General features: G+C 48.4%; 3 protein-coding genes across 8 annotated transcripts in view; 1 reads left to right on the top strand and 2 right to left on the bottom strand.

Moving 5' to 3' along the window:
- The first annotated feature begins 445 nt into the window (after positions 1-445).
- Positions 446-9,723, top strand: LOC100877451 (uncharacterized). Of its 2 annotated transcripts, XM_076530086.1 has the most exons (9): positions 446-829; positions 5,321-5,433; positions 5,586-5,690; positions 6,321-7,052; positions 7,116-7,276; positions 7,368-7,526; positions 7,590-7,859; positions 7,929-8,180; positions 8,287-9,723. In XM_076530086.1, the coding sequence occupies exons 1-9, from the start codon at positions 696-698 to the stop codon at positions 8,617-8,619; spliced, it is 2,259 nt and encodes a 752-aa protein (XP_076386201.1). In that variant the 5' UTR covers positions 446-695; the 3' UTR covers positions 8,620-9,723. The 2 variants fall into 2 exon arrangements, with proteins under 2 accessions (XP_076386201.1, XP_076386202.1); XM_076530087.1 differs by lacking the exon at positions 5,586-5,690.
- On the bottom strand, positions 9,669-11,659 carry LOC100877671 (SNAP associated protein). Its single transcript, XM_076530042.1, has 3 exons — positions 11,249-11,659; positions 10,769-11,093; positions 9,669-10,677 (listed from the first exon to the last, which is right to left on the bottom strand). The coding sequence occupies exons 1-3, from the start codon at positions 11,398-11,400 to the stop codon at positions 10,009-10,011; spliced, it is 1,146 nt and encodes a 381-aa protein (XP_076386157.1). The 5' UTR covers positions 11,401-11,659; the 3' UTR covers positions 9,669-10,008.
- Positions 11,660-11,796: 137 nt separating this feature from the next.
- The window catches only part of LOC100877787 (uncharacterized), a 35,585-nt gene continuing 19,776 nt past the window's right edge, over positions 11,797-27,605 (bottom strand). For 2 of the 5 annotated variants that reach the window (XM_012292880.2, XM_076530092.1), the window contains exons 2-4: positions 20,043-21,039; positions 19,772-19,831; positions 11,797-14,610 (exon numbers count right to left, since the gene is read on the bottom strand). In XM_012292880.2, coding sequence (XP_012148270.1) covers positions 14,417-14,610; positions 19,772-19,831; positions 20,043-21,039 — 1,251 coding nt within the window. In that variant the 3' untranslated portion in view covers positions 11,797-14,416. Of the gene's footprint in view, positions 14,611-19,692; positions 19,832-20,042; positions 21,043-27,605 lie in introns of all 5 variants that reach the window. The other 3 variants (XM_012292879.2, XM_076530091.1, XM_076530090.1) reach the window with 2 other exon arrangements.

Below are 27,605 nucleotides of genomic sequence, written 5' to 3'. Positions count from 1 at the left end.
TGGCCCCTGATCCGCGGTGTCATTTTCTCAATTTTTCTTCCGACGCTCGAAGCACGTACCTATCGTTTCTTCCAAGAGTATCCGATATCTCGAAACCAGTTGTTTCGAGTATTATCTTCATTATAGTCGGACGTGATTACGACGAACGCTTTCCCGATTTCGAACGGCGCGAAAGGCACCGTGTTACCGTTAGTTACGTTACGTTATCGTAACAGATAATCAGCAAATCGTTAATTAGTAGATAGTTCGCGACGTCGTAGGTTGACGAACGCTAAACTCGTTCACACGGAAAAAGTTATGGTTCTGGCGAACGTTTAACGAAAGATACTGTGGACCACGTGCATCGATCTTGTCAATGAATCGAACGCAAACTACCCGAGGCGATTACCCCGCTTTCCGTTCCTGAAAGGGAAGGTGATACGTCGATTTCGTATTCCGTGTTTGTTTCGATCGAATAGCGATCGAGGTAGCTTGACACCGAACGAAATCGAATTTTCACGCGATATCACTCATAGGAGTACGAGTTGGATAAAGAAGAATAGAATAGATCGAAGGACGGTTGCGTAGAGCATCGTTAGTTTTTTTCGGCCCGTTCTCGGTCCAGAAGATGGTACAATCACAGTGTGCTACTGCGTTGGCACGGTCTTTCTACGGGCCGGCTAGGAAAGGGGGTACAATACCTATATAAAGCTTGAATGAAGATGCTCCCAGCTATTCACTCTCACCTTTCTCACGAGCGTGCGCACGAGGTAAATCTTCCGAACGAATCGCGAGGGAAGATCGCCTTCGCCTTCGTCTTCGTTTATCGTCGAAAGGATTTCGCTGCGAGGTGAGTCTCCCGGTTTCGTTCGCGATAATTATTATTTCGATTTTCCAGAACCCGAGTTGGTCGTACCGCGTGTGAATACGTGTGCGCGATATTTGCAATTTCCGTGAAAGAATCGTTTATTCCGAAGTACGGTGCAGTTGCGACTAAGGAGTTCGATCACCTGTCAAATTTGCATAAATTTTCCTATACCCGAACGCTCGCTCTTTCGGAAGAGCGGATTGGAAAGACCGAGATTTATTACGCCGGGAGAAAGAAAGCGGCGTGATTGATATTTGTTCGTGACCAGAAGCATGCGTAGCGTCTCCGGTGCGGTCGCGTATCGCGCTCTTACCACGATCGACGAACCCAAGTTTGCCAGATCCAGCGAGATAAAACACGCGTCGCGTCGTTTCGTAATGTCGCGTAACGTTTTAATACGTTAATTGGCCATGCTTCGGCGTTCGTGCGCCACAATCGGAGAAAGCGATCGATTGCGCAGCCACCTTGATTCTTTTTTCTCGAAGAGACCGGGTGTGGATGAACGCGTGGCCAATTCCTGCCGGCGTGGTCTTACTCTCTTACGAGTAACCGCGGTAAATCGTGTTCGAAGCCGACGCTACCGACACACGCGTATCCTCGCGCGTCAAACACGCGCTTTGAATTTTCTACTCGCCTCTTCTCGACGTCCTACGCTGGGACGGTTACGGCAAGTACGCGTGACGGAACGTTTGTTGTTCGATAAAATTACGCAACCGCTCGAGGAAGAAAAATTCGAGTCCGGGTTCTTTCGATTAGCGAAACGTTGCCGGCGGCGTTTGCGAGACGAACGAAGCGGCCGACTGTCCGAAAGAATTACGGCTGTCCAAAAGGACGAGATTCGTGACGGTGCGTCTACCTCGAGACCTTACGTTTGACCGGGCAAAATCTCTTCGACTTTCTCTGTACCGAAGGTCGCGGGACAACCGATTTCTCGTTTCTTTTTCTACGCGGAGATCAATTTCCTCGCCATATACATCGCCGATGTTAATTCACTGTGCTACCATATCCGACGGCTTTCAGCTTTTCAGTCTTCGAAACGATTTACGACGTTTTCCCGCGGTCGGCGTTCCTCAAAAAGTATACGATCGGACGTAACGTTCGCGCGTAATTTTTAATTCCGTATTCAGCCCGCGATGTCATTTTTCATTTCTTCGGAGAGGAGAATTCTTCTGGATCTCACGCGTCGCAATACGATCCGTCGATTCGTTTTCGCAACTTGCGCGCGCACTTGCGTCCACGAGGATGTAATCGCGCTAAATGGCAGACGATTTGACCGGTAAACTACCGACAACGTGGGACAGTAAAGTTTCTTCTAAAAATCGCGGACGATCTTCGAATTGCGAAACGACGTCAACTAGAATCGTCGGTTCTTTCATCTTCGTTCGACGAATGGAAATTTTGGAGTTACAGAGGACATTCTCGTAACCATCCTTGCAAATCATTCGACTCGACCGCGGTCGTCGCGAATTAGAAACTCCCGCTAACTTCAATTCTTTCTCTTACTCTCTTGAATCGCGTTTCTCGACGCATAAGGCAATCGATGTCCCGGTAACCCAGACCTATCGGACGTAACTGGCAGTTTTCACTGGCAAATCTCTCGCAACCGCGTTGGAAGATTCTTCTCCCGCTTAGCATCGTTATCGCGCCATCTCGCTAAACCATCCGATTAACGCTCTGACGAAGTAACTTTTTACACGGTTTCTTTGTCCTCGTAAATCTCCGCTCTTCTCGAAATCTTCTACCGCTTTTTTCCCAACGAAAGCGCTGAGAAATTTCGACTCCTACGAGACGTGCAGACCGTCTGTTCTCGCGCAAAAAACGAACCAGAGAAATTCGGCAACGTTCTCTTCCCTCTAGAATCTTGCAACGAGCTCAGAAATTCTAGTCTCGTTACGAAATCTGGATAATGAACGAGTACCGTTTCGGCCGGTTATTAAGAACGCCGTATTCAGCCGAACCGTCGAAGGAAACCGCAACGTTTCGTGTACACCCTGCACTTGCCCAATCTTCTTCCCGCAAAGCATCTTAAAGACGACCGTTTGCAAACTTGACGAGATTCCTAGAATAACTACGTTGATCCACTTTTAAAATTGAATTCGATTTTTGGCGAACGGAGTTACCCGGAACGGTCTCGCGTTGCGCCGTCGATTTTAATCGCGGCTGGTATCGCCCACGATCAGTAGGTATCGAGTTTGCTCGTTAAAAGAGAAAGGTCGATAAAAATGTCCATTACACCACCGATGGGTATGACATAAAAAGAGATGTTGGGAAAACTCGTCGAGTTATTATCTTCGGATATTTTAATCGTTCCGTCGAAATTGCCCGAGAGAAGCACGTACGAGTCGGGAGAAATTTCTTCCGGCACTCTTCCTCCACGAAATTTCAATGACGCGGAACGTTCCTCCGTACGCGTTAAAAAGATACGTTACTCGAGTGGAATGCATCGGAAGCGTTCAATTCCGCTTCTTCTCGTTTCCCCGACGACCCGGTTGGTCACCGACGGAATCTCTCTTGCCTCGTTCTAAATTAATCTCGTTGACGCAACGTACTCTACTCGTAATCTCGATCTCCGCGATCTATGTACGTTTAGCAGCCTTTGCTCCAGGTTTCTCCCACGGTGCGTATTACGCCGTGCATCGATTAAACTTCGTGTTTCCAAATAAATATTTGCAAATTAGAACGCTCTCGCGTATTCGATTAGCATAACTCCTCGATAGCTCGCGGAACCTCGAGTGACTTTTGCTTTCATGATTTTCGCTTTTACTGTGAATCGAGTCCGTCCTCGTTCCTGCGATTCGATTCCCGCGCTGTAAATTCCCGATCCTCGCAATCTTCTTATCCCGCGACGTTCAACGAACTTTACTCCCGCGATCTTAATTAAATCGGAACGCCGAGCCGACCCCCACCGATGCTTTTCTCACGACTCTTGTATCCTAATGAATTCGGGCAAACGCAACGCGTACGAAAAGTGATTTCTCCGTCAGTCGAATTAACTTCGTTCGAAACTCGTTATCGATCGAGTACTCTAAACGCGGAGGCGGGAAGTCGCGAAGTCGTATCTCGATCTCGCGAATCGAGAGCGCAGGGACAGGAGCACGAGCAACGCGTACGATCCTCGAGGCCGACGCGACTTTCACCTTTCACCTAGGTCGACACGATTCGACGATTGACTTCTCGAACCTAGACTCGAACGACTAACGACCAAAGGACCCGACTGGCACACCGTCGTTCCGTAGCCAGATGCGCCTCGTGCTCGAAACACGAGCCGCACGAAGGCGAGCGACGGGATCAAAATCGCATCACGATTCGGTTTCACCGTTACCGGCCAGCCACCGGGCTAAATCGAATCGATACGGATGGAAAGCATCCGGATGTAAGCAGACATTCCGCTCGTAACTTCGCTTTCGTCGAAAGCGACGGTGTTTCGCGTTTCCCCGCTCTGGAAGACGAGCACCGATCGCTTCTTCCTCTCCTTCTTCCGAAACCTTTGCCACGACTCGCGACGCTTTCTATCCTAGCGATTCCAGTCACGGATATGGAATCCTCTGTAAATTGTCTAGCGACCAATTAAATATCCAGAGACGCTTCTTCGGCGTCGCGAACGAACGAGAGGGAAAATTTCTGCGAACCGTGTACAGCAAAGACAAACAGTTTTACGGTAGTGTTCGAACGCGCGAATCGACCGTCGATCGTTTTCTTTTCACGCGCTACTCGAATGATTCGCGCCCGAACAAATTTGCTTTTACTTTCTCCGCGTTGGCGAATTCTCCGCCGGTTAACGGAAAACAAAGTACGTGATGTAAATACGAACGCGGTAAAACGGTAGGCTGGCGTGCAAAGTTGAAGAACCGGAGAGTCGCCGAATATCGATTCGCGCGCTTCGGAGAGTCGTTACGCAGCCATCGCGTTCAAAACGCGTTAATTAAGCTTGTAATTCGAGCTTGTTCTTCGCGCTTCGATCGCGAGGCGCGCTTAACGCGTTAGAGACCGTAAAACGCGGTTGCGGATCCCCTCGTAATCTGATCTGACGAAACGTTCTAACGCCCGCGCACGTGAGAAGAGGAAAACAATCGTGAAAACGTCCTTTCTCGGGACCGGTAAAGCTATTTAACCGTCCAACTCGTTAAACTCTCTGTCGAAACGAACGAAATTATGACGAAACGAATCGCGAGATTTTCGTTGCTCGGCGATCGAGGCTTATTCGAAAGCTCGAGACCTTGCGCGGAATTTCATTAACCGGTTTTCCGAACGATTTTCGCGCGAACGAGATCCTGTTACAAAAATAACGACCGCTCTTAATTAGCTATTCGCGTCGTAGGCGAAAATACGCTCTATTGTTGTTGCGTACACGATACGGGTTCGCAGCCTTGAGACCGTGCGCGCGAAAAATTCAAGGTTTCCCGGAACGATCTCTATCTCGGTTTTCTTTCGATCGAAAATGCGCGTTTCGAAATAAAAGATACGACGTTGCAGGTACGAGATGAAAGAAATCGTGGCGGCGCTGCTGATCGCAGCCGTGGGTGCAGCAGTGAGCCAGGAGTACGGAGGAAGACATGCCTTGTTCGTCAGAGCACCGTCTGCAGCCGGTAAGACAGGAACGCGGGATCCTAATCGAATCTCGAGTCCGAGTACGATCCGTCTAATTACGGTAGATCGAGAGTAGAGAAAGCGATAACGTTCGATAACGTTGGATAACGACGAGCGAATTTGATGAATGCAATCGTTTAAAATCCATTAGCGCACTCGAGAGTCCAGCGAGCTGCTCCGGTGTCGGCCGCAGACCTGATGGCGCAAAATATCCTACACTGGATTCAGGGCATCTATCGGCAGGGCGCACGTAAAAGTACGTTCTCCAGAAGAAGCTTATTCCCTTTGAATTACCTCGTCGAACGAGACTCTTCTCGAATCGTCGCACCGATACGTTCTTTGCTTCGCTCCTCACCCCTTCGGTCTCTTCGGGCCACACTTCTTCTACCCGTTTGCTGTTTCCTTCTTTTTAAGCCTTTCAAACTCGACTTTTTCCTCTAATTAAAGCACCACGTCAAACTGTTCGCATAGCAAATTAACAATACAGAATTTGGAAATTCAAAAGAAAACGAATGCTTGAAAGGGTTACGTTCCTATTCGGTCCTGCTTGTTTTAGCTTGATACTTGGCGAGCACCGGGGCTAAAGAGACGAAAACTCGGTGTACGAACAGAAACGATAGCTACCCTAATTTGCAGACGAGTTAGGGGCCCTTGCCTGTACGATACCTCCGCGCACAAAAGCGTGATTAATCGTAACGCAGTGGTTTCGATCGATAACCGTCGATTCAAAGAATGCAATTAACCACGGTTTTACACCGGTATTGATCCGTACCGAGCACGCTTGTCACCTCTCTCACGCATATTAATGAAACGTAGAGAAGTCGAAGAATCGCGGAACTGTCGGTCGCGATAAAAATATTCACAGCCGAGATGGATCGTTTTGCAGTTCGTCAGCAATCGGATCCTCCTGGATACCTACCGCCGTACAGCACCCAAAGACCACCGGAAAGGCCTCGACCTTTTCAGCCGCCCTCGACTGGCCAGCAGCCAAGCTACTCGTCTCCGGCTCAAAACGAGGTGACCAATAATTATCCGTATCAGAGGCCATCGACGAGTTTCTCTCAGCCGAATGTCGCTCTGCCGTCCGGTCAATCGTCCACCTTACAACCTCCTCCGTTCTCGACCCAAAGATCCACCTATCTTCCGCCGAACGGTCAATCACCCTACGGTCCGTCCTCTTACGAACCTCGTCCGACTCCGACACCCTCCTACACGAACACCGGTTCCTCGGCTTTCCCGCCGTACGGTTCGACTCCTCGACCAGCGTCCACCGCGCAGCCTTCTCAGCCTGGATATTCCGCTTCCAACGGCTTCGGTTACTCGAGTTCGAGTTTCGCCAGTGCCAGTGCTAACGCCAATGCCGGTAAATTCTCTACGCCGAGCGGATTCTCCTCCACTTATGGCTATTCGACTCAGAGACCGAGCACCGGGTACATTCCGCCCGTGACTACTTCGGCCCACGGGTTCACCACTAATGGGTATCCAACCACGAAACCCAGCGTTCCGTTTCCGACCCCTGGAACCGGAGACGACTCGTACGATCAGAGCAGCGGAGCTGCTTATCCCACTGCTGCACCCGACGAGACTTCCAGCGGCAGTGGCGGCACAACTGGCCAAGGTAATGCCCCGTTTCTGGCTTCTCGTTTTTGATAGACCGTTTCCTAGCGTGCTATCTTTTCAGGTTCTAGCTCTTCCGGAACGGTAACCGGCACTGGAGCCGAGGACGACGACGAGTTAAAACACCCTCCTCATATTCACGCCCTCGACGTTCAGTGCAGCAAAACCATGATGACCATCAATATCGAGTTCAACCGCGTCTTCGACGGAGTGATTTACTCCAAGGTACGAATTCACACTCGTCCAAATATTTTTACTTCTCCGCGACTAAAGCCGCAGGAATTTCGTGAATTTTAATCGAGATAAACGTATGCAGGGATATTACGCGAACCCGGAGTGTAGGTATGTCGCGCAAAATTCCGGGCAAACCAAGTACACGTTCACGGTAAGCCTGGATTCCTGTGGTACACAATTCATCAACGATTTCGCGGGTGAAGCTGGACAAGCGTATCTGGAAAACGTGTTGGTCCTGCAGGTAAGCTCAGTTCGTACTCGTTTCAACAACAACATTCAACGATCTCGTTTCTTTTCATCAAAGAATGAACCAGGCATACAGGAAGTGTGGGACACGGTGCGAACAGTGCGCTGCTTGTGGGAAGGGAACATCAACAAAGCGTTGTCGGTGAACTTTTCCGTAGATATGTTGAATCAAGAAATAGTGACGTTTAGCGGTGACACGGCGGTCGCTAGGTTGGACATCCAAGTCGGAAGAGGTCCGTTCGCGCCTGCCGCGAATGGTCTGGTCAAGATCGGGGAGACCATGACCCTGGTGGTCTCCGTCGAAGGAGATCCTGCCTTCGATCTTCAGGTAACTCTTCCATACGGAGAAACAAGCTTTTCCTATTCTGTTCGTGACAACGCGAAATTATCGTTACAGGTGCGCGATTGCCTTGCTCGAGACGAAAGTTCCACGAACACGATACAGCTGACGGACGAACGAGGGTGCATATTGAAACCCAAATTGTTCGGTTCGTTCCAAAAGACGAACGACACCGGGAATACGGGTGCGTCAATTATCGCTTACGCGTACTTCCAAGCCTTCAAGTTCCCAGACGTGATGGATCTGTTCATCGAATGCAACGTGGAATTATGTAAGACCGACTGCGAACCGTGCCCCGAATTAAATCAGGTAATTCCGAGTTCATCGGCGAATTTGGTACCTCCGTTCCTTAGCCGATAGTTAAATCGATGATTTTTAATGGAATAGTATCGATCGAAAAACGAATCTTTTTCAGCAAATTGAACCGGGTAGGCGGCGGCGATCGATAAGTTACGCCCCATCAAACACTTCGTCCCTGCCGCTCTCCGAACCGGTGCGAGTTGCTCGTGGCTTTAGGGTGGTCATGGAAGACGATCTGAGCAAAGCTAGCAATCAAGTCTTAGAGAAGCTCGAGGAAACCGCTGTCGAGGAGATCGTAAGAACCACGATGAACGTTTGCATGACATACAGCGGATTTTATACTGCGATATTTTTCCTACTGAGCACCATCTTTGTCGCTACGATAAGCGCGGTTACGCTATACATTAAGTTGCAACGAGTTTACAGATCGAAATCCGTTTACTCGTAGAAATCTTGGGTAATTTGTTGCCGTCGCTATTTCGAGTCTCAATAACGAGCGATAAACGAGCGTCAGGATGACTAGCTACATTGACGACGGTCGGTCATAAAAAATCGGACGAAGTTTCATGCTCCGATATAAACCAAATTCTGCAAATAAGCTCATTTTTGCGGAAGGAGATCTGTGAAAATGATTTTTGACTCGAAAGAAAATTTTTTGCCATTCTTATATCATTCCCTGTTTCATCGACGCACAGTACAGTGTGTGAATTATTTTGAACACGTAATCTGCATCTTCGGACTCACAAAATATATTACAAACAATAAAAAGTCAATATTAATAAATGTATAATAAATATACAACATATTAATCAATAAAATCAATATTGATTAAATTTTTTTAAAGAAAACAGTATACGTGGCGCCATCTAGCGGTAGAGTCTGGGAACTAACGAAACTAGTGTTTCAAAAGTATGTAGTTCACCCTGTTCGCCGGAGAGATGGCGCCACGTGTACCATTTTCGTAAAAGGCCTATTAATATTGATTTTATCGATTAATATGCTATATATTTATTAATATTGACTTTATTTCATATAAAATATACTATATTAAAAATCTTGTGGTAAATATTTGATTAGAATATCGGAAATATCGACGGACGATCTCTTATGCCGACCGAACAGCAGCCATATTCTGCATTACTGACCTACATATGGATCAGGTAGCGACGAAGTTATAAATGCGCATGCGTGAGTAATGTGTTGGCGGGCATTGAGAACTACACTTTCTTTTCTCGTTTTTTATTCTTTATACACAAGATATGTTAAACCAAGGTATACAAAAATATTGAACCGACACGATATTTGCAAATGACAGTGGTTATGTAATTATCATGTATCGATCGAGCGATATTTTTAATAAGCTGTTAGAAAATGAATTTGACATCGTTTCTAGGGAATGAAATACTTACGATGACTCGAGCATCGACGACTCGAATGATGTGACCTGTATTAGATCATAGAATTGTAAATACCATTAATTGTGCAATCATGAACAAGTTAAAAAGAAAATATTTTATATTTGTTTTCTGAAATACAATTGTTATTGATTTGACGTTCTTTGTATTGTACTGTATGTACGTTCATTCATCGGCCAGTTCATGTTACAAAATAACAATAAAATAATATGAAATGGAATCGCAGTGTGACTAGTAAAATATATACAAAATCGAATGTAATAACAAATAATCCTTTATATATTTACATCATTGTTTAAACAAATGCGGTAGACTTCGTATTATTCGTGTTGTCCAAGGACTGGACACGATGATAGAAATTGCGAATATAAAATAAGCGTTTCAAAGGAAATACCAAGAATGTTTGGCGAACACGCATGTTCCTAATTGTGTATCTTTTTAAACCGTAAAACGTACAAATGTTCTCCTCTAATTTTTCTCTCTGCAACTATTTTTCCTTCCATATTTAGATCCTTAAAGGTATGCAAAATGTACTCTGGATCATTCTCTTTGATAACCAGTAGATAAAATGTTCCCATGTCCGATAGAATATCGGGAATGCTAGAGAATACTCGTTCCATAACTTTCCTACCGTTTGAACCACCCGCCCAAGTTCTGAACACTAGTTTGTCGGTCGAAATTTCTTCGTCGCTAGTTACAACATACGGTGGATTGAACACCACGATATCAAAAACGCGACTACCACGTATGCAACTCAATAGATCCATTTGTACTGAATCTAGATCTACAGAGTTTAGCATAGCAGTTTTCTTGGTAGCTTTACATGCATTCAAGTTAACATCGATCGCAAGATAGTGGGATTGACAAATCTTGTTCAATGCCATTGCCAATGCTGTAATTACAATACCGGATCCACTACCTATTTCTAAACACATCACAGGTTTCATAACTTTTAGAACCTCTAAATCAGCTTCTAAGGCATCTATCAAGAGGAAGGAATCCTCCGATGGTTCATAAACTGTTTCCAACTCTTTATTTGACAATTTTACCACCGGGGTATTCATAATGTGTTCATAAATCATATAGAATTTTCATACAAGGTTTCTCTGCTAGTTACACTTATGCCGGTATCTCTATACAAATATATCACATATATTTTACAATTACCACAGTCATAATTTATTCCTGTTCCTTAGACCATGTAGTTTCTTTGTCCGGTTCTGCTTGTTCTTCTTTATCCGGTGCACCTGCAACATTGCTGTACGAAGAACTGTGATCCAATAAGGCTTTCCTCTTTGCCGTATTCTTCTCCACAGCTTGGTGAATCTTATTCAATCGTTCTTGAGTATTTTGTAAAATATTACTGACAATAGTGATTTTGTGTTTGGCGTTAATTAATTTTTTGACGTAAGAATCCGTTTCCAATGGACACTGCAAAGCTTCGTTGATTCTCTGCAACTCTTCTGTCAAAGACTCGATCCGTTGTTTTAATTCAATTTGACATATTCTGTACGAATAACATATTTAGGCGTGAATAAAATTAAGCACGTGGTCAGTGGGGAGAATTCTTAGCTGTACAAAAACATCGGAATACCATTCCGATAAGACAATCGTGTTTAGCCTAAGTTACAATATACACACACATACGAAAACATTACATACCTAGTTGCACGAATTCTTTCGTCTAATTGATCCACGGTGGGCTTCAAAAGACTCATAAGACCTTCTGTCAAGGCATCTCTCGTTGGATTTTCGCAAAAATCGTCAATCTTGTCATCTATAGACGTATTATCACTCGCCGTATCCACATCCATGTTTTTACTTCTTTCTATTTTTCAAGCAACTCGTTATTTTTCAGATGGCACTACCTGTACATCTGCGTTATGCATCGATTAGATCTGTCAAATTCGAACGAAATAATTCATTGGAAATCTAATATAGGGTCAAATGTTATCACAAACAAAAAGATATTGTCTTATTTTGTGCCGTGAATACTTTTCCTTATACGCAGCAAATATGTAGGTAAATTATTGCGATATGAGTTACAGGAAAAATTAAATGAAACTGTTACTCTACACAGGAAAGACAGATGGCACCAGGAGTCACGTAAAACAGATTTTTGCAATGACACGTAAAAAACGAACCAAATCAAATAAAATACTTTACTAATACGATTGTGAATATTCGAGTGGAAATAATTGAACTGCATGTTGGTGATAATGCGTATAATACGTATATATCATTGTACATTTAAATTACACAACACACAAATTACAGGATTTTATAAACATTATGAACAAAATTGTAGAAAACCGTGTAGGAGGGTGCGTAAGAATTTCGTCGCAACGGCGCTCAATTGTCTATTTCGATAAATGAGGTATATCTGCGTAAACTTGTCGAACGAATTGATCGAGAATCGAAGGTTGAAGGAAAGCGTCGGAACGAATGAGGTAATGCGGACCAGAAGGAAGTCGTAAAGCGTGTTTGACCCTTTATCTCGAAAGAGCTAGAAGCAAAAACTGACTACCCATGAACGATCAATGATTAAAATGCGCGCGGAATTCTGTGAATGAGACTATCACGCATGCGTCGTATCTTTTCAGTCAAATTTCAAACGAAATCGCAACGATTTCGTACAAACGGTCGAAGACAATTTCTTTCGGCAATTTTTAATAATACGGAGGAGTAAGTTGTACGTAACGCGTGCAAGTACAAGAATAAATAGATCGGAAACGACGCGTTGTTTCCTTTCTCAGTTTTGCTGACAAGTAGTATCACGTGATGCGCGAAGCGCGTGCGCACTCAACGTTTCGGCCTTTAGCGCGTTTTCAATTATATAAATTCTTTTTTTCTCTATGCTGAGAGGAGAAAAGTAACGCAACAAGTAAACAATAGAAAGAAGAGAGACAGAGAGAAAGAGAGCGCGAGATATAAAAAAAAGAGAGACAGACAGAAAGAGAGAGAATACTTTTTCGCGATTTAAAAGGGTTTACTTTTCGGTCCTAACTTGCGACTAATCGCAAGCGTCTAATCGATGTTTTTCTCTTTTATCGCTAGTATACTATGCAGACTACTCTTTTTTCGAGAAAACAAACAAGATACTGAATGAAACAACAGGTCGACGGACCACGAGGAGCGTCGATTTAAATATTTAAATCGAATATCGTACAAGCATATTATTACATTAACTACATACGTGGGCGTTGAATATGCGTCGATTTTTTACACGTAAATACACACACTCACGCACACAACATACACGCAAATGCATAGACGTTTCAGCCGCGAGAAACTCGATGCGATACTTTCTCGAAAAGTATACGTATACAATTTATATACGCGTATATATATGTATATACATGCGCATGCGTATCTGCTTGTACATATATAAATATATACATACATACGAGTACATACGTGGAGGAGAAATAACTAGGGAGATTTTGTACATAAGGCATCGCGACACGCCGATACTTTTCTCGCGGATCGCACCGAAAGAGAAAACATCAAAATTATTACGACAAAAATCTTATCGATCGCGTCTACGTGACCAAACGAATTCTAATCGTCGCTCGTAATCTTTTGCAAAAGCTGCCCTCTCGATAGCATGGCAGAAATTCCGTCGCATTCGTGACAGCAACCGCAGCAAGTTTCCTCGCTTTTACGCTCGACAATGGCTACTTTCTTGTTTTATTTTCGTTCTTTCCTAGAAGCGTACATCAATTCCGCGATCGAAGAATTAAACAGAGGTGGGAGTTTCAACGTTTATCACTGACCAGGGTGTGCTGGTAACGATACATTTTCCTTAAAACTACTCACTTTTGCCCGAAAGTTTCTTTCGTCGCGATGTTACGATTCCGGCCGAAAACGAAACGCATGCGATTCACTTTTTACTTGGCAATTTCGCGTACGCTTTACGCAAGACGAACGTTGATTACGAAGCACGACGAGTAAGCGGTAATCGGGAGAATCGAAAGGAGGATCATTCGGAACGCGCATAGTCGAAACGGAAGGAAACATCGGATTGTCGAAAACTTTCGAGCAAACGAACGCGGACCGAATAAGAATCGCGATGCTTTTACTCGCGCCTCGCTTTCAGCGACCGATATTGCCAACTAAAAACTTACCTCGTTATCGCGTTTCCTCTCTAGCGACCATCCGTCATCGAACAATTACGACGAGTACAAATATTTTCTAACGAGTGTTCTCTCTCGCGTTATCCTAGATAAATACATTGGTAAGTTCCCTTGCAAAACACTGTAAAACGGGATACGACGATTTATAACGCTGGTGCTCATTTTCGCGTACTTTATTATAAATACGAATCGTTAAATGTACAAGAACAGGCGCATTTCGTTCTAATCTTGCTCGCTTAATCCTTCTTTTTACCCGCGAACGAAAGCTCGTCAGACAGCTCCGATTCCAGAATTTTTCTCAGCGTTAAAACCGACAGGAAGAAAATCACCGAACAACGGAGAACATTTAGTGGTCCAGCCACTATGGTCGCGATCGTGTTTCCTAAGCAAACGATCGACGATTAGCGCGTCGCGCGGGAAAGATCGAACGGTGTTCGATCGCAAACGTCCCAAACTATCGCGTAGCGTAATCGGAGCACTAATTCGGTCGTCGCGTTCGCGGAAGCTTTTTCGTCGCTCCTCGTTGAAGTTCGATCGAAAAGAAGAAGAAGGAGAAGAAATAGATTTCCAGGTTCCTTCGTATCGTAGCGGGCTGCGAAGGGCATCGAGAGGGGCGTTTCGACGTCGAAGAAGGCGACTCTGGCGCGAACAAGAATTACCGAGGAAAAGGGAGAGAGCCGGTGAAGCTGTACGCTCACTTGGCGTGCTGCTTCGGAAGATGCCGTTTCATGTGCAGGGCGAGGTGGTCGCTTCTAGCAAAGGAACGCTCGCACACGGCACACTTGAAGGGCTTCGCGCCAGTATGCTTTCGATAGTGACGAGTCAATTCGTCGCTTCTGGCGAACCGCCATTCGCATTCCGGCCACTGACACTGGTACGGTTTTTCACCTGGAACAAAAACGGGAACACTGTACATCGATGCCTGTCTTACTTTCACTAGCCGCGCTCGTAGAAACGTTCATTTCTTTTTGTTTTATATTCGCATACGGAACACGCCCGTGGCAAACGATATTCCTCGCTGCCACGTACGAACGCGGAAAAATCGTGTTCCGTTTAAACTAGCCTAGCGAGCTTTTAACGAGCGATCGATTCGCTTTGGAAGCGTTCGACCCGTCTCTTCCCGTTTAAGGTTAACGGGTTCCGAGCAACATTTCGTTCGGCCACGGTCGCAGTTTTCGCGACGGTGAAAAGTTAACTGGACTCGGAGCGTATGCATTCGAGGACCGTTGCATCGTTCGCCTCGAGAGCAGAAGCAAGAGCAAAAGCAAAAGCAGGGAACAGGAGCAGGATCGCGGCGGCGAGAACGCGAACGGATTGCGCTAGAATACAGGTGAGCGTGTTGCGGCATGCGGGTACAGTTAAAGGTCACCGCGGCATCTCTCGTAGCCTAAGGTTCTGGTTCTTCGTTCCACCTATCGTCCTCGCAAAGAGCAACGCTTTGTTCTTTAATAGGTCCTTTTCCTTGGCCCAACTACCGACGAATCGCGCACCGGTGCAACGCTTCCCTTCCCTTCTCTTCCCTACCCTTCCCTTACCTTCCATTCCCTTCCCTTCCTTTTCCTCTCTTCTCGTGCTATCGCGTTCGAAAGCAGCCGCGACCCTTCTCTCTCGATCGATACCTCTCGAACGCGATGTCCCGCCGCGTTTCGGACGCGATTTTTAACGCGACCAACTACTCCCTTCGGTTCTTCGCCCTTTTCGCCGAAAGTCCGTCGAGTCGGACAAAGTTTTTTCTACTCAATCGTACGATACGTTTTTGTACCATTATGCATCGGAACAAACCGGTACAACTAGTGTTCCAATTACGCTCGGTTGCCGATTATCTCGCTCGATCGTTTAGTTTCACGGCTAATGCGAGAAACACCGTTTAGACGAGTTTCTCCGCGGCGTGGCGGCGCGATCATCGTCAACGGATCGGTATTCGCCTCCGGCGATCGCGACGGCCGACGACGATCCCACCGTGATCGCTCTCGATTATTCGCGTCACTCCGCTGGTTTTTCCGTTCGATCGCGAATAACATATTAATCGAACTTTTTACGCGACTCGCGCGAAAGCTGCGTGGCAGAACGGCTATTAAGAAGCAACGGAATAAATCGGCGGTGAACAAGACGAAACGAGCGGAGGAAAAGTCGTATCGCGGCGGAATCGTAGAAGAAATAGCGAAAGAAGATTCGATAGCTGAGAAATACGCCCACGCGTCGAACCGCTGCGCTGACTCGTTCTCCTCCGCGGAACGGCTCGACTTGGCTCGGCTCGGCTCGGCTCGGTCTCGCTATGGAGACGACCCCAACCGGTCTTAGCCACACGCACGGCTCCCATACAATCGGTATTACCACCACGACCGGCATCCATTCACGGTATTGCCCGTTCATGAGAATTCCGTGGAGATTTCTTCGAGTCGACGGAGCAAAGGGTCAACTCGAGCCAGCTTTCCGATCATAATTTTTCTTCCGCGTAAACACGGTCGCGTGCCTCGTTCGCGCGTTACGTTCGGATTAGATTCGATACACGCGATACGTTCCGAACGTTTTTCTTTTTTTAACAAGCGAATGCATTCCGGAGTATCTTTTTCAATCCGACCCGCAAACGCGACAAAAATACCGATCGTTACCGAACAACGGCGCGAAAGTTTCATACGCGTAAGCCGATCGCGTGATAAAAATAGAAAAGCGATGTCGTTTCGCGCGTGTCGTCATCTAATTGGTGAGACAAGTATTAAGTCATTCGATTCGTTACACTTGAATCGGTTGTATTCGACATTTTCCTTCGTCGACTTTATTTTACCGACTGTCTGGAGTACCTTCAGAAAAGATAACTCGGAGCAACAATCGGAGAAAAAGACAGTTACCGAATTGGCGAGTTTCTTTGCCGGGGACAAGTTTGGTAGGAGGTCGTCGAGTCCGTGGTTGCTTCGTTGAATGCTCGCATGCCCCTTGGCTCGACGACGCCTACGAACCTCGAGGCGTCCCCGTTAATTTTGGATCACTTTCACCGCACCGCGATACGACGCTATACGTCACGGTGTTCGCCACTGGCAGCGTCGCGCGATTCAACCACTCGCCTTTCGACCACGAGTTTGCTTTTCTCCGTGCTAGATCATCTCGCGCCACCTTCGCCCTGCTTTTCTGCCTTCTTTAAAACACCCGAATCAATCTCAAGGATTCAAGCAACGCTTTCGTGAAATTTAATCCAACCTGGAACGTTACTAGACTCTCGACTAGTACGCTATGCCTCTCTCCTCGATGACGCGCCAATCGATTGCCTGCACTCTGTACGCGCTGCTCTTATGTTACGAATAAATTACTCGACGAGACTCGATCTTTTCCCGGAATGTTCGTTTCGTAGAAAGCGTTCAAGTTATCCGAAAATCCTGCGAGTCTCGTTAGAATTAGTCTCAAACGGTGTCATCGAATTAAGAAGGTAAGATTCAATATGCGCAGCGTATCGTGGCGAATTATCTAATCACGAATGCGGTAGCGTTAAGTTGCTAGGTTTATCCGATCGCGGTTGTAAGAAAATCGAGTGAAAGTGTACGTAAAATCAATCGTATAAAAGAGCCGATAAGAAGCTTGAGAATCGAACGAGCGCAGCGAGCGTCGTCTCGAGTGGTACGCGCGCGTTTCAGCCCACGTACGGCTCGTCTTTCGAGAGTTTCTCGGACCTTTGAACGTTTATGCGCGCATTGCGATCCTCCAGCAATTCGAATCGTTTCGTTATTAAACGCGGCGGTACAAAAAGTCTAATCGTGCCGCTTCCGCTCCCTTATACGGTTAGTCCATAATGCAAAACTTTTCGAGCCACTGATCCGCGCATACGACTCGTACACGAAATGCATTTGCCATCGAGAAAGATTCGGTAAAATTAATTTTGGAACATGGCAGAGTAAAGAAAAAGAAAATTATCGCCCAAGGTTGTCTCTCGCGAAAGCTCGGACTCGATGGACGCGCACGAAATTTTCCTATCGAGAAGCACGCACCGCGTACGTATAGCTTGTTACACGCGGTATAACGCGCTGGAACGCATTAACGGAATACTAAGCGCGCCGTAATACCTTCGCGTCGTTGATCAGGAATCGATCGACGTTCGCTCACGACCGGTCGAACAATCCTCGAATATAGACGTTCCACCTTGGACGGTGTATAATTTACGAGCGATCGACCGATATTCTTTTCTGTACGGTCGAGTCGGGTCGAGTCGAATCGAGTCGAGTCGAACATGGGACGGGTACGGGATAGCTATGGGATGGGTACGGGACGATACACGCGTGTGCGTGTCGAGATGCATCGAAGAGAGAGGAACGAAGACGGAGAAAAGGACACGCGGGGCGGTTCGGTCCGGGTTCATTCAAGACCAGCCAACGCCACGTGCCCGAGGCTCTCGACCCTCTAACTACGCCACTGATTTTTGCGATTTCCGCGGTGTTCTCGGTCGTTGTTGTTCCAAGAGGATTCCTTTGCGACGGAAGCAGAGTTTCCCGCCACCCTTCCGATCGAAGTAAACCAGGACGCGATCGCGGTGTTCTCGAGCGAGATCGATTCGAGCGTTGGAATCTCGCGAAGAGACCGGTCGAGGCACGCGCTAACTCCTAAACGTTCCACGAAGGAGAAGGGGGACGCGAAGTAGAAGAGAAAGGGAAGTCTCGAGAGGAAAGAAAGATAGACCCGCCGCATAGCTCGAATTAATTTAGCGACGCCAAGACCAACGCGCTGGTCCTTTATCGACTCGATCGGAGCCAGGCTAGTAATTAAGGAATTCCGAGAGCGATCGCAACCGTACAAGAAATAAATCGACTCGCGGGATTCCTCTGAACCGTCCCTACGAATCTACCGACGAACGTCCAGCGCGCGTTTCCGAGCGAAAACGGGTTATTTGTTGGATCTAGAAAAGTGTTACGTACAATTAGGATAGAATACCCGAGTCCAACGGTAAATCGTACTTGAATCGAATTCGAGAGGAGACGTTACTTTCGTGCACATAACTGCACGATTCGAAGGAAGAAAAGCCGCGGTTAACCAATTTCCAGCGCTCGACGCGTGCGAGGAGTTACCGCGAAACCTCGAGATATCAATTGGAAAGTGGTACATCGCGCTTGAGATGCCTCTGGCTGGCATTCCGCGAGAGACTATCGAGCAAGCACGCGTGCACCTATCACCTATCTCGTTCCTCGCGACGCGAGCGTACGCGTTTCTGCGCCAACGACCGCTTTCGCGATCGCGCCCCTTTTCCTCGCGAATACATCCGCCTCGCGATCCTCTCGTTCCTCTCGCGACTCATTCCAGACGGATTACGCCAAAAAATTCTGCTCACGAATCGCTTGCTTATTACGCGCGACGCGTCCTGTCGTTATCTACGCGAAGACGCGTAGTTTTTGTTCGTCGACGCGACGCCAAAGTCCCGCGTCGTTAGACTTCGTTTCTTTCGAGCCGTAGGGAAAAAGCTCCGCGAGGGCTCCGCGACGAAGATTCCGCGAGCGTTTAGTCGGGGAGAACCCTTTCGTTTTGGAGCGCGTACGAACACACGTAGGCGTAGGTACGAGAGCGTTAGCGAGCAGCGTGTTTGGATACGGACAGGATGTGGGTCGCTAGCTCGAGTCTACGAAGCGGAGAGTCGCATACCACGCTTCATGCGTTCCTTATACGTTTACATATGATAGAGGCTCCTTTGCGCGACACCGCGCGCACAGACGGAAAGCCTAGAGAACGAGCAAACGGGACGGCGGGCGAGAGAGAAAGAGAGAGAGCGAGAGAGAGAGAGAGAAGTAATAAGAGAGACTGCGCGAAACAGTGAGGCCAGGAAGCGAGACAGAGAGAGAAAGGTTAAAGGAAGAAAGACGTCGCGTCGGAGAGAAGGAGAAACCGCGAGAACCGCGCCCTGCCCACGCCGAGTGCTCGACCTCGTGCTTTCAAACGCTTCGCTTCGCTTCGTAGATGAGCTACGTATATCTAATATCCACGGACGTTTCTTCTTACCAGCCTACAGTTTATCCGGTAATCGTTTTCGAACAGCCATTCGACGATCTGGGTCGTTCGACGAAGGAAATCGACTCACCTGTGTGTATTCGCTGGTGCGCCTTCAAGTGCGAACTCTTCGTGTAGACCTTCGTACAACCTGCAAAACGAAACAGTTACGAATACCGTCAGCCGTTGCTCCGATCAACATCGACGTCGTCGTTCTTATCGCGGTCGTCGCTTCTTAAAAACGTTTATCCCTTTTCAGATACCGAGAAAAATAGGTCTACGAACTGGAGCCCGGGCTCGCGAAGTCGATCAAAAGCGTACGACGCGACGCGACTCGGCGCAAGCTTCGAATTCACACTCACCTATGAAATCACAGTGGTGGACTCGTCGCTTCTCGAGCTCGGGATTGTTCCGTCTGTTGAATTTGGTGGAGATGGGTGGAGGTTGAATCCTGTGAGAAGGATTCATAATGGAAGGCTGAGGATAGGGTGGAGGCGGTGTCCGTCTCGGCGGAGCCCCTATCGGGGATCCAGGATCGGAAATTGGCGGCGTTAACGGGGAAATGTACATCAGCCTGGTCATCGAGCCGTAGATCGGCGAGGTCGCGGTGCCTCCGATCTGATTGCCGTGATTATTCGTCGAATCGTTGTTGCCGTTGTTGCTACCGTTATTACCGCCGTTGTTGTTGCTACCGTTATTATTGTTATTGTTACCGGGGTTATTGTTGTTGCCGCTGCCGTTGCTGTTCACGCCGATCGCGTTGTTATTGTTGCTGCTGTTATTGTTGTTGGCGGTCGTATTGTTGTTGTTGTTATTATTGTTGTTATTGTTGTTGGCGCTATTGTTATCGTTGTTGTTGGGGGAGAAGGTTTTGTAGGCGGCGGTCGGCGTTCGATGGTGAACGACTCGAGGTCCCGTCGAGGCTGGAGGGTGACCGTTGACGTACGTTTGCACCGAATTCGAGGTAGGTCCTTCGAGAAGATGCAACGTCGGGGGTGGTGGCAACGGCTCGGTCTTGATCTCGACGGGGGACAGTACCGGAGACGCGACGTCGTCGGTTTCCATCTTGACGTGCGACTGCGAGGCCAACATATCCGCGTTCTCCGGGTCCAACTTTTGTATGCTCGAAGTGATGTCCTCCCAGAGCGGCGGCCTGAGGAACACGTCGTCGTCGTTGCTAGCCGGCTGACTCCTCGACGAGACGAAACTCGCCTGCGGTCGACACACCGGCCCTCCGACCTCGAAAAAATCCTCCATCTGCACCGAGGACTCCCTCGCGTCCTTCTCCGGGTCATCTTCGTCGAGCTTCTGCAGCCGATCGAGGTCCTGTCTGCACAGCAACGTGTCCAGTTCCGAGGTCTGCTGAAAATACAAGACGAGGGTGGTCGGAAAACCGAGTTCGTGCAACCTTTACCATTGGACGACCGCGATATCTCCGAGTTTGAACGCGCCAACGACCAACGAATTGAGCTCGATCTTGGAGGGGTTAGGGAGGCGCGCGACAACCCCTCGAAACGTCGAACACGAGGCACGGGGAAGGAGAGGACACGTTGAATCGAAGGTGTCGACGATGTAGGTTAAACGAGCGAACGGACAGGTAAGCGGAGGAACGAGTGACTTGCCGTATGCTGATTTACGAAAGGGTACACGACGCGTTGTTCTCGGTTGATATGCAACGAACGCATCGAGAGGGCCGTGCAACTCGAACTCTTCTACGCCCCACGCCTGCCGCGAGTGCCGCGCCAGTTCTACGATGCACATAACGAGAAGGTATAGCGGCAGCCGGAGGGAAAAGAAAGAAAGAAAGAAAGAAAGCAAGAAGGGTAGGAGGGAAGGATAGAAGAGACAGCACGGTTTCGTCCCGAAGCCGAAGATGGGAGGGAGCGGACCAGTGCCGCGTCATTCTTCGCATGATTTGTACACGCGCAACGCCGCCCTCGTGTGCCGTGCTCTCTACGCTTTCGACGAATGCTCGTATTCTACGCGCAGACCGCGTTACATTCCGAATATTTTAACCGCTCCAACGCCTCTTTCACGCTTCTCTTCCCCTTTCGTACTTGCCCGCGAACCTTCTTCGTTCGTTCTTCTACAAATTCATGGAAAGCTCTCGTCCGTTTCTCTTTGGATCTATGATCGATTTCATAAATTTTCTGAAAGACTCCCGGATGTTTCGATCGATAGAGATCGCGCGGCAAGTACGAACTTTTTCGAGGACGGTTCGCGAGCCCGTTGTGCCGATCGAAGAATTTCGTGTTACTTCGAGGACTCCGTTACCGCGCGATTCGAAAGAAACGGTATGGAATACGTAGGATGAATTTTTAAACGGCGTTGTCGTCGATCGAAGCGGTTATCGATGCGTAGGAATTCCCGTCGCATCGCGGCGCATGCTGCTACGTTCGCTAACGACACGACCGTCGCGGACTCCGAGTCCGTCGGCGTTAACCGGATAAACGATCGCGCCGAAAGAACAGTAGAGGATCCGACTACGGAAACGATGCTCGATGCACGATTCGATAGGGTACGATAGAAAAGAAATTTTCGTAAAGAGTCGATCGCGAAATTTTCCGTGATCGCTACCAAGCGTGAACGTGTTCGATGCGATGGAAAATGACGAGTCAATTAAAATTGAAAAAAAGAAATGAAAAAAACTCATTGGAAATTTTCGAACGATTCGGGCTCACAGTCCGACTGGATTATATAGCGATTTATGAATTATTTACACAATGAATTATTCATCGTCGGAAGATTGGTATACTCGCAACACTCGATCGTACCTGATATGCAATTTGAAAAGGAGTTTGTAGCGAGACACGATATGCGCGCTGCGCGCGAAACATTATATTTAAATGCCATATCGTCCCAAGCAGGATGGATGCGGTCCTCGGTACCCGCGTTCGTCGATAAAATAACCAACAACGATCGCGAACCGTTGCCTTTCGATCTTATCCTGACATTACGAACAACGAGAAAAAGATACGAGGAAAGGTCATCGTCACCCGATATCGGACAAACTTTTTAATGCTCGACGACTGAACAGCGTCGCATCCTTGAAATCGAAGGAAGTGGACGTCCAGCAAGAATGCTCGCTTCCGATTGTTTTCATCGTCCCCAACTGTTTCGCAGCGGAAACACACGGTCACTTACGCGTTCGCGGCCTCTTTCTTTCTCCGTTTAATTCGATTCGAGCGCGTCTTCCTCGAATCGTCGACGTTCTTCTCCCGCATCGCGATAATGATAGTGCGGAGCGCGAACAAAGTTCGTCCATCCGGCTATTAATGCGCGTAATCATAGAGTCAGGGTCGACGGTGTTAATAATGCGTTTTCGAATCTGTCAGAGCGAGAACGAACACCCACGCCGTCGATAGAGATTGTGCGACGTCATCGTGGCTGGCGAGCAAGATGAAAAACCTTTCCGATCGAGTTGCTTCGCGTTAGCGTTCGCTCGTGCCGTCGAACATTTTTTTATTCCGACCAATCGCGGCCTCGCGGACAGACGAACGTTCCGACTCTCGCGTTCCGCTCTCGTTTGCAAGAATGGCGCGATTAATCTCCTTCGCGAGAACGTTAAGAACGGACGACGAATTCGCGATATCCATGTATCGGTAAGTCGATCGTTGTCCATTTTAGATAACGAATGATTGCAACTTTTTTGGTCGAGCTCGACAGAAAGAACGGGGCGAAGAGAGAGAAGGCGAGGAGCTTTTAAATTCGCCGGAAACGTCATTTCGGTCTCCGAACGAGTCTCGGAGAACGAAGACGCGCGTCCTTCGGTGCTCGCGTCGTATATCATAATTATGGAAAGCGAATCGTTGGCTGAATTCAACGGCGATACGGAGACAGCTTTATCGTTCGGTCTATTTATCGGGTCTCGGGCCAAATGGGACAAGAAAGATGGATGAAAAGCTGTGGCAAGGAAAGCGGCCATACTGTACGCGGTAACGAAGCGTAGCGCGCAGAAGCGAGCTCGCCGAATCAATCTGGCGAGGCCACACCCTCTGACCTAAAGCCGTGTATTATCGCGATAAACGCGCGGCCAAATGTCAGCGGTGCTCGCTGTCAGCCATTTTTCTTCGAAGCTTTCGAATCCAGGACGCACGAGCTTCCGAAATCGTTCCGTCCGCCATCGTTTCATCCAAGCATCGCCGCGTCGCCACCCCTCGATCGATAGGTTTCCGGAAACCGCGGCGCAACCTTTTGTCGCATTTGACTAGCGGACGAGATCCGGTATTTTTAAAGAAATTTCTGGATTTATTCGCTTGAGGCGAAGAATCGAAAACTTTCGAAAGGAGAAACGCGTCACCGAAACTCTGAAAGGTGGAACGCAAAGTTGTACGAAAATAATGGCGACTATACAACGGTGTCGTTTCATGCGCGGCAAGCCGGTAATTTACTTAAATGATGGCGCGAGATGGGCGACGCCTGTGGCCTGAACCAACTGCTCGAGAAGAAGAGGAGGAGGAGGAAGAAGAAGAAGAAGAAGAAAGTTTCGAGGCGAAGGCGAAAAGAAAGAAACGGAGGAGGAGGCGTGGCACAATCAAGGATTAAGTTCAGATGCAAATTTGGGTTTCTCGAGAACGTCACTGGCCCGGTGATTCTTCCCTCGAAAATCGATCAACTTGTTGGCACTCGACGCTGACTTTGAATTTTAACGGTTCGACGTGGCGTGGCAACGAAATCGCTGCTCCGATCGGATCGGTTGCGCGTTCGATTTCGTTCCCATAGAGTATCTTCGCGAGGAAAAACGAACGAAGGAAGGGTAAATCGTAGCACGAAGATCGTGATCGCGCGGAATCGCAACGGCAAGAAGCTGGTATTCCGATCGATGACCTATATATCGAATAACTATTTATTTCGCAACTCTGAACGGTTTGAGCTAACAGGCTTCGTTCGAGCCAGAGACAAAGGAGTCGAAGCCGTGTCTATAAAGGCGCGAAAGAACATGGCGAGCGATAGCTTGTTTAACCGATGCACCTTCGAGTGAAACACTCGGTGTCGTAGAAAAGGGAATTTTTAATGAAAGAACGTCGAAATGGAAAGATCGTTGGGTCGAAGTTTGACCGACAAGAGATTGTCCGTTGTCTCGTCTCGAGTTGGCTCGGCACGATTCCGTTTCAAGCTTCTTCTCTCTTCCGTTCTCTCGCGTTCTCTCGTTCGGTGTTCGAGGGGGCTGTACTGCCGCGGACACGTAGATTCTATCTTACCATTCAGCCGCCTAGGTAATAAAACTCTCGCGTCCATTATTTACTTGCATTATCGTTACTTTACGCCCACGTGGACGCGCCACGTATTTATGGCGAAATTATTCAACGTTATTTCGTGGATATGAATAACGCGCGAGATACGGCCCACCGATAGACATATAATTCGCAAAATCTTCGACGAGTCCAGGGAAGGGGACGTCTGGTTTCGCGTTTCGTACGCGATCGACGAATTTATCCGCGCCTATAATCCGGGTTATCGTTCGTCGGATATCTCTGGACGCCGCGTTCTCGCCGAGACGGCTTTCGAGGAACGACGTCCACGTCCGAGGACTCGTGTCGCGTTTCCCGCGAAAGCTTTCGCGCAGAGACCGCGACGCGCTGGCTCGCGTAAAAAAGGGCCAAAACGGAGAACGAGGATCCGGAGAGGGTTACACGGCGAGCGCGAGGGAACGAATTACTTTCCACGAGAGTATCATTGTTCCCTCTACACGTTTCGTAACTAGATTGGCATTTGTGATGCAAGTCGAGCTACACTGACCTTTAAACAACTTTCTTTAGGCTACGCGTGACTTGATCTCAGAACTCGGCTCCTCGGTTGCCTCGTTCACCCGGTTGATACTACGTGCCGCTACGTACTAGTTGCTACGTGCCGCTACGTGCCGCTACGTGCTACGCTCGCCTCTTAATACGTCCAGAGATTCTGCGGACCCCGATACCCGGTTACGCGCGGGAGATCGCTCGGCGAATCGAATCGTTCTTTCCTCGACGCGATCGCGTCGCGACGCCGCGTGTCCGAGCATTCCGGCGTCCACGGTCAGGATACTCGGGAAACGGCGAAAGGAGCGATTCGAGAACGCGAATACGCGCATCGGCGATTTCGCCGAGCGAACCAGGCCTTGGTTGCCCGTTACCGCGCCCCGCGACGCTGACCTCACGTACGCCGCGTTACCGTTACGTCGCGTCGTCCACGTAATTGCCCGTCGTCCAAATTATTCTTTCGTTCTTCCCTGCGAACTCCGCGAGACAATCGTCCCTTTCTCCGTCTGCCGCCGCGACTAAGAAAATCGTCGCCTCGCGCCGCGATTTCACCGTAACCACAGGGCACGGAAATTTATGCGCGTGCGGGCCCGTTGCGATCCTAACATTACGCCGTCATAAATATGAAACGCACCAAAGCGAGGGCTCGCGTCGACGCGTATAGGAAACGGTTCACGAGGCCCGCTTCGTTTACGACGATTTTCTTCGACTCGTTAACTAGGCAACGATGAAAATTTACGCGATCGTTCGGAAGCGAGCGTCGAAGAAACCGCTCGCGTCGAGAAGAACAATCGCGTAGGAACGGACTCGCTCGGCCAGTGACTTTCAGGCCAGAAAATTACTTAATGAATATGGACACGCGACGCATTATGCCGTATTAAAAGGCACGTGCGCGCGTGGGCACATCTTCGTCCTCTCGTACCCTCTCTCCCCGCCGAGCCCTATCTCGCCGTGCAGCTCGACAGCCAACAGTTTGCGTTACCTTAGTCAGCGATCACCCCCGGAGGGTGAAGCTCGCCGCTCGCCCCGTGATATCGTTTCACGCTGTTTACCCACCACGGTAAAGGGGGACCGTTTTTCACCTATTCGCTTCGATCGTCGATTTCTGCCGATGCAGGCTAATAGAATTCTCTTTCCGGCACGCTCCCCTTGTCAACGACTCGTCGTCCTTCGACTCTCGTTAACCTCCCTAACCCCTCGAACGCTGTCGTGCAGCGGTTACGAGACGAAAGGAACGGTAAAGGTACGAACGAAGGGAAGAGAGAATTGACCAAGAGCCGATCGGTAAACCGTCTCCTTCCTTACGGTTAGATCGATGGAAAAATGGCTCCGAAAGCGATACCAAAGAGTCGAGTTCGCGACGAGTACTTAGCCTAGAGTAATCGTCTCGATCTAGAAAGGAGCGAGGGCGCGATAAGGTCTCCCGGTTGACCTCGGATCGGTCAGCGGTCAACGGTCAAACGGTCGGTAGGATCGGATTTATTCTTGGCCCGGTTGGCTCTCTCGCCTGCCGCTTCGTCATCGATCTCGTCGTTAGACGCTCGACTCACGCGATCCGCGCATCCCGTGGATCCACTCCCCTCGTTAGGAACCACGCGTCGTCGTATATTATACGAGCAGCGCATCCTCGGAAACGCGTAAATCTACGTGCAACGACAAATTGCCATTAAATCGAACGCTGCACCGTTCCTTCGCTTTCTAGCTTTCTAGCTTTACGTTCGTTCCGTCGCCGCGACGAATCGAGCGTCGTCGGTTCGATAATTTAACGTCGATCAAACGGCACGCACGATTTCCGCGGCGAACGTTCCACGGTGTCGCGGCCTATTAAATTTGCAGGCGGATCGATCGGGCTCGTCGTCTCGCTCGTCCTCTGTGATCACGATCACCGCTGTTCCGAGCACGATGATCGACGATCAACGATCGTGCTCGCATCGCAGGAGGAGCAAGATTATCGTTATCGAGACCAGACGGTTACGCAATGACGCGCATGAGTCACTGAAAAGTCGATCCAGGGTGATCCCTGTGGCGAAACCGGGATCACTCTTGGCAACGACGTGCCGCATTAGCGTGATTACACGCTTCGCTCGCAGACCGGTCAGCTGGTAGCGCGTCCAACTTCCGTGCTACCTGGTCATCCCCCTTGTAATTTGCACCTGGTGCTTTGATTCTATCTACTCTTCTCTGCTC

The sequence above is a fragment of the Megachile rotundata genome, chromosome 3, assembly GCF_050947335.1.
Source record: "Megachile rotundata isolate GNS110a chromosome 3, iyMegRotu1, whole genome shotgun sequence".
Taxonomy (NCBI): Eukaryota; Metazoa; Arthropoda; class Insecta; order Hymenoptera; family Megachilidae; genus Megachile; species Megachile rotundata.
The sequence above is the reverse complement of the archived record's forward strand: the minus strand, read 5'-3'. Positions and strand labels throughout refer to the sequence as shown.